This window comes from Chinchilla lanigera, unplaced genomic scaffold (assembly GCF_000276665.1).
Source record: "Chinchilla lanigera isolate Chin_1 unplaced genomic scaffold, ChiLan1.0 scaffold00008, whole genome shotgun sequence".
NCBI classification, from domain to species: Eukaryota; Metazoa; Chordata; class Mammalia; order Rodentia; family Chinchillidae; genus Chinchilla; species Chinchilla lanigera.
This window is the reverse complement of record NW_004955409.1, coordinates 29,283,539-29,290,300: the sequence shown is the minus strand read 5'-3', so window position 1 is coordinate 29,290,300 and position 6,762 is coordinate 29,283,539. Positions and strand designations below refer to the sequence as shown.

The 6,762-nt window shown below is 40.2% G+C and overlaps 1 protein-coding gene and 1 pseudogene across 6 annotated transcripts in view; both read right to left on the bottom strand.

The window, feature by feature from the left end:
• The window catches only part of Heatr5a (HEAT repeat containing 5A), a 104,703-nt gene that overhangs the window by 22,452 nt on the left and 75,489 nt on the right, over window positions 1-6,762 (bottom strand). For 5 of the 6 annotated variants that reach the window (XM_013510379.1, XM_005376957.2, XM_013510380.1 and 2 more), the window contains 2 exons: window positions 2,780-2,959; window positions 540-762 (listed from right to left, as the gene is read on the bottom strand). In XM_013510379.1, the coding sequence (XP_013365833.1) occupies window positions 540-762; window positions 2,780-2,959 (403 nt within the window). The remainder of the gene's footprint in view (window positions 1-539; window positions 763-2,779; window positions 2,960-6,762) is intronic. The other variant, XM_013510381.1, reaches the window with a different exon arrangement.
• LOC102018902 lies at window positions 3,948-5,356 on the bottom strand (annotated as a pseudogene).

The following is a 6,762-nucleotide window of genomic DNA, read 5'->3' as shown; positions in this document are numbered from 1 at the left end:
GGACTGGGAGAAAATGTATGTAAGATACCACAAAAGATCAGTATCTAAAAGATTACTAATCAATAAAAAAGGAAAAAAAATACAAAATGATTATGATAAAGATTATGATTATGAAATTTATGGAAGAAGTAACTTACATAGCATAAACCTATGAAAAGATTCTCAAAGAAATAAAATAATGAAATAGTATTTTATAGCTGGCTGATGAGCAAAAGCTTTGAAGTCTGGTAATGTACCATGCTGGAAAGGGCTGACTAAACAGAAATGTGCTGCGGGCGTGCTCGCAGGATGGCTGTCACCACAAGCAAGCCAGCTGGCAGTATCTTGGGAGGTACTAGTGTGCATCTCTTATGACCTCAAGCATCAACTTCTGGGTGTCGACCCTAAAATAACTGTTGGATGTTCATCTTGAATGAATGAAATGAAAATTGCTCTGGGAAAAAACGGTTTAGACAAATATTATCTTAGTGCTAACTGAGAAGCTCGGGAAGCATAAAAACAATTACTCTAGGAATTATGTCATTATTTTACTTCCTTACCTTCAACAGGAAGTTGGGAGGCAAATTCTGAAGGCAAAGATAAGAGAGCATAATCCTGAAGTGCAGCAAGCCAGAGCCTGCTGAGCGTTCCAAGGTCAGTGCAGACCAAGTCAAGCAGTCCATCTGGTGAGTGGGACCCATTTTTAACACTGTCTTCTAAATGGGAGGCAGTCTTCAAAGTTTGTTTGTAGCTTTTATGTCTTTGTATAGCAATTATGTAGACCTGTAAAGGTTAATTGATTAACTTTTGTGGTGCCAGGGATCAAACCCAAGGCGTCACAAATGCCAGGCAAGTGCTCTACCACTGAGCTACACCACCAGCCCCTTGAAGACTAATATATAAAAAGGAAAATCCAGTATCTGATAAAAAGGTGCCCTATTTTTACATCTTCCTGCAGAGGCAGTTAACTTTGAGCATAATGAACTTGAAATGCATTGTGGAATCAAGCAGGCAAACATATGTATAAACACACACACAACACTGGGAGAAAAACATCCAAAAACATTATCTTCACTGAGACCCATCAGTATTAACAAACACATGGTAAATGTGTTATCATTCTGTACTGTAACAATCATGACAACTACAAGTAACTGACCAGAGCACTCTTTCTCACTAAACTAGGTTACGGCTTCATAATCCATCTCAACGTATGGCTATAGGCACCAATCTCTAAACTGAAAAAAGCTGAAGTAACGGAATTATTTTTATTAAAACTTACTAAGTCACTACAAAAATTTACATAATAGGTTTAACACAGACTGTTAAACTCTTCAACATAGTATATAATATGTACTATCACTTTATCTACAACTCTAAAATCAAAAAACTGAAAAAAGTAAGATTATGGTAAACTAATCTATTGCAAAACTGGCTGAACTTTCAATATTCAAACATTTGGCCACAGATATACTAATGTGTTTGATTACAGTCCATGGTATTGTTTCAGACTTCCTAGCATGCATACAATTATGTACTATGTAACTTTTCTAGAGTTGCCTAAATTCTAAATTCCCAATACATAGCTATGTTTCATGGCTCATGCCTGTAATCCTAGCACTTGCAGGAGCGAGGCAAGAGGATCCCTGCAAGTTTGAGACCAACATAGGCTACATACTGATTTCACTAGGAGCCTGGAGTACGAAGTGAGACCCTATCTCAAAGACAAAAATAACAAAAACAAAAAATAAATTTCAAATATATCTGGCTCCAAAGATTTCAGCTAAGGAATTACGGACCTCAATTACACACAGTATGTTGATCAATAATGATCTTTACTTTTTTTTTTGTCTTTTTGAGGCAAGGTCTCCCTATGCAGTTCAGGCTGGCTTTGCACTCACTTTGTAGCCCAGGCTGGTCTCGAACTCACAACCATCCTCCTGCCTCAGCCTCCTGAGTGCTGGGATTACGGCATGTGCCACCATGCCTGGCTAATAATGATCTTTACTGACGAAAGAGTAAGAAGAGGTGATGGGCTTGATCAAGAGCAAAGATTCATATTGTTTTAAGTAACACTATCTGGGCAGAGTTATTTGTAAAATAGGTTATAGAGAATTTCTCTTTGCTCTAGTAAAATCTATGTTTAAAAGTATGAAGAACTGATTTTTAAAGTTAATTAGATCTAGTTTATTAAACCCAGGCACAACTACTTCCTAACCAAGGTTTGTCAATCTCTAAATAACAAGAAAAGCAGAGATTCTACAACTTGCAGTTTTAAAATAGCTGTACTGAGGGAAACCCTTCTGTATATGTTGGTTAATTCTAGAGTTTCAGTCTGAAATTATATATAGTACTTTGATTAAAACGATACATGAACTAAGACTGCACATGGTAGGTAACTTCTGAACCTGGGTGATTAGGTATATGTGGGTTCATTACACTATTCTATCTCCTTTTGTGTATGTTTAAACATTTCCACAGAGCACTAAAAATGTGTAACTTTTTTCCTGATTAGGAAATTAGCTAAAAAAAACCCCCCAAATTAAGGGAGACCCTGTCTCAAAATACAAACAAACAAAATGACTATCTAATTTTATTTATTTATTTATGTATGTATGTATGTATGTTTTTTTCCGGTACCAGGAATCGAACTCATGACTTTGCGCTTGCTAGGCAGGTGCTGTGCCGTTGAGCTAAATCCCCAGCCCCAAAAATGACTGTCTACTTTTAAATAGCATTTCAGTTTTGGTCCTAAAGTGTTTATTAACAACTTCCCAAATCCCAGTTAAAAAGTACCAACCTCTGCCCAGGCTTTTAGCACAGCTAAAATCTCCATGGTAGAAGCACTTTCACTGTATAAATGACTCAGACCTTCTTTTCCAGCCTGTATTTTTGTTAATGATGAAACAAGCAACTGATGAACTCTTCGTAGATCATTAATGTCACTTACAACTCCACTTGCAATCCAGGCACTGCAAACCTGGTTTTTAAGAAAATCAAAAGTTGTATTTAGAAAGTATAAGCATCTCCCAGAGCTCAGCTCACCTGTATCTCACCAGAACTATCTTGCTATTAAGAAATACAATGGACTGCAGCTGATAATGGTAGTCAAAAGGCGTATTTTCCAAAGGAATATCATCCAAGGTAGAAGTGAGGAAATAAGTGTTATTTAGTATGTAAATGGAAGAGTTTCAGATGATTAAAGAGAAATGACTATGAAATCATAATCATAAATGTTCAGGGTTAACACTTTAATTAGATCTCTAATCTTGATTTTTTTCATCTCCTTTATTTTATTTTTGTTCTTTAGGATTGCTATTTTATTGTTGCCCTTTCTGTTACATTGGATGTACACACAGATGTTAAATGGTACAATACATTCTACAACTGAGCACCACTTTTTGTATTGAACAGGGAAAGAAATGACACTGAACATCAGCATCTGGCAGTATTTTTGGAAAAAAAAAAGTGTCTAAAATGGGTTTAAGTTGATTAACACTATTAAATCACATCTAATATTTGATACTACATGATTCAGTACAGCTATACAGTACAATTATATAAAATGTATTAACATGAAAGAATATAACCAAAATTAAGATAGCAATTAAAACCTATGTAACATTTTTTTGTACAGGAAAATACTGTTTTTTTTTTCCGGTACCGGGAATCGAACTCACGACCTTGCGCTTGCCAGGCAGGCACTATGGAATCGAACTCACGACCCTGCGCTTGCCAGGCAGGCGCTATGCTGCTGAGCTAAATCCCCAGCCCCTCAGGAAAATACTTTTGAAGTATGCATGTAACTGCTCATTCTTTTAAAGAAAATCTACTGCAAGTCATCAACCTCCAAAAAAATCAGACACTGCATTGCTAAGCATATCTCCAAAAAGTGGACAATATGCACAATTGTAAAACACAAAATCAAAAAAAAAATTTTTTTTTTAAACTGGGAATCTATCTCAGGACCTTGTGCTTGCCAGGTTTGTGCTGTGCCGCTAAGCTATATCCCCAGTCCCAAAATTTAAAAAACTGTACACAACAGATGAACTTCATATTTATAAGAACATGAAAAGAAGTTCCATTTTTAGCACTGTTGCATAAAGAATTGTCTTGTGATGTGAAGTTCATGAACTGTCCTCCTGCTGGGACTACACTTTGCAAAAACACCATTTTTGAAATGAGATTACAGAGCAAGATAGAGCATCTTGGCAATGTCATCTTATTAAAGTTCTTTTTAAATTTTTACTACTTTATCAAAACAAGTCCCTTAGGTGTGTAGGATTCACTTTTAAAATTCTTCCTAGAAATAATATACAAAGGAGAGGCGTATTTATTCCCAACCCCACTCCTGGAAGATGCGTCCCAGGGCTGAGAGGGGGTCTTCTCTCTTCTTCTCACTGGCTGTTTTTGGCCTTAGCATGTGTTAAGGTATGAGGTCAGTTGACTGAGCAAACTTCTTATTACAGCCATTGAAGGGGCCTGTCTCCAGTACGGATTCGCACAAGCGTGCGCAAATTGAAGTCTGGTGAAAAGCATTTCCCACAGCCTTAAAACGTGCTGAGAGGGCTTCTCTCCAGTATGAATCAACTGCTGTTGCCTTAGCTTTGAGCTCTCAGTGAAAACTGTCACATTCTGCAGACACAGAGTCTGAGGCCGTGGGTGTGCAGACATTTTCTCATAGCAGAGTTATCCCCAAGCACCTCTGTGCAGCCTCTATGACAGCAAGATATTGTTCTTGGAGCATCATCATCTTTAATTTTTCTTGGCTTCATTCCAGCAAATTCTGCCAGCTGTTTAAGACCTGAGAGATCAATGCCAGGTATTTCTCCAAGTATTCCGTCATATACTCTGCATAGTCAAGAGGTGACTTCGCTCCAATGATCTGTTCTTCAACCACCTCGTGGTCAGTACCTCTTTTCTCATGTGATGACCACGTGGTAATCGAGAACTCACACTCCAGGGTCTTGATCTGCACCTACTTCTGCTCTCACTTCTTGCCACCTCGGCTGGCCCCGCCACCCAGGTAGCTCTTCTGGCCATCATCCTTGCCGTTGCTGCCAGCAGGCACAGGTATGGCAATGAGGATCTGGTCCCCAAAGCCGTCCCTGCTGTTGTCACCTACCACCTGTCCATAGGTCTGCACCAGGATCACTTCTGGCGGTGCTGTACCTGGCTCGGGCTGTCAGTGACCAGCGGCTGTAGAGCGATCATGGGCAGTGAGGGGGTTGGGGGCGGTGGTGGCTGATGTGCCTGTGGCTGCCGCCGCCATTGTCAGTGCAGTCCTCCTCCTCCTCGCCCACACCATGGTCTTCATAGTCTCCACTAGAATGGTCTCTGTCTCAATCTCGTGCAGCTCCCTGATCTTGGCCAGCATCCCTGAGCCATCCTTTAAAACTAAAGACTAAATGGCCAGTGTAACTCAGTTAAAAGATAACAGGGCCAGCTGGGTGATGTGACACATAGCCGTAACCCCAGCACTCGAAAAGCTGAGGCAAGAGGACTGCTGTGAGTTCAAGGCCAGCCTGGACTACATAGCAAGACCTCACTATGTAGCCCAAGGTGGACTTGAACTTGCTGTGATTCTCCTGCCTCAGCCTCTTGAGGGCTGGGGTAACCGACAGGCTGTGCCACCATGCACCGGTCCCTGCCTTTGATTGAGATGCTCTTGCTACGTAGTTCAGGCTGGCTTTCAACTATGTAACTCAGGCTGGACCCAAACTTGCAATGATCCCTCTTCTAAGCATTGGGATTACAAGTATGTGCTACCATACGCAGCCAAAGTACTTAACATAAAACTCTAAGGAGAATTTATTAAACGAGTTTTTTCATGGTGTTGGGGATCAAACCAGGGATTCATGCATGCAAAGTCACTGAGCTACACCCCCAGTCTCTGATGAAGATTTTGATTGCTCACAGTATATTAATTAATTAATTAATGTTTTTGGGGGGGTCTTTTTGAGACAGGGTGTCACTGTGCAGCTCAGGTTAGTCTTGAGATCATTTTGTAGCCCAGGCTGGTCTCGAACTTGCAACAATCCTCCTGCATCAGCCTCCAGAGTTCTGGGATTACAGGCATGCACCACCACACCTGGCTAGTATATTAATTTAAAAAAACAAAACAGCATTAATATTCTGCATTGCAAAAAGTGTACTCCATTATCAGGGGCTATGTTTTTTCCAGATGCCATGATAGTTCTTTTTCTTTTCTTTTTTGAGACAGGGTCTCATTATATAGTTCTGGCTGGCCTCAGCCTTATAAGGATCCTCTTGCCTCAGCCTCCCAAGTGCTGGGATTACTAGCATGCAACACCATGTCTGGCTATATTTCTTTTTTTCTAGAGAAAATTTATTTACCTTTTTCCATATACAGTTGGTTCGTAACTTACAACGGTTCAACAGTGATTCTTTAACCTTATGATGGCATGAAAGTGACACGTGTTATCAGAAACTGTACTTTGTGGGCTGGGGAGGTAGCTCAGTGGTACAGCACCTGCTTGACAAGTGTGAGGGCCTGAGTTCGACTCCTGGTACCCCCTCCCACAAAAAGGAACTGTAGTTTGAATTCTGATCTTTTCCTGGGCTACTCCTATGGAGTGTAACACTCTTGTTGTATCTGGCAGTGGCAGTGAGCCACAGTTCCTACTTATGTGATAATGAGGGTGAACAATTGACGGCCTGTAACATACTGGATTGCTAAAGCTACAGTGTTCCATAAGTTAGGTATATTAAATGCATTTTCTCCATGATGAGGAGGAGGCCAAGGAGAGAAAACAAAGAGAC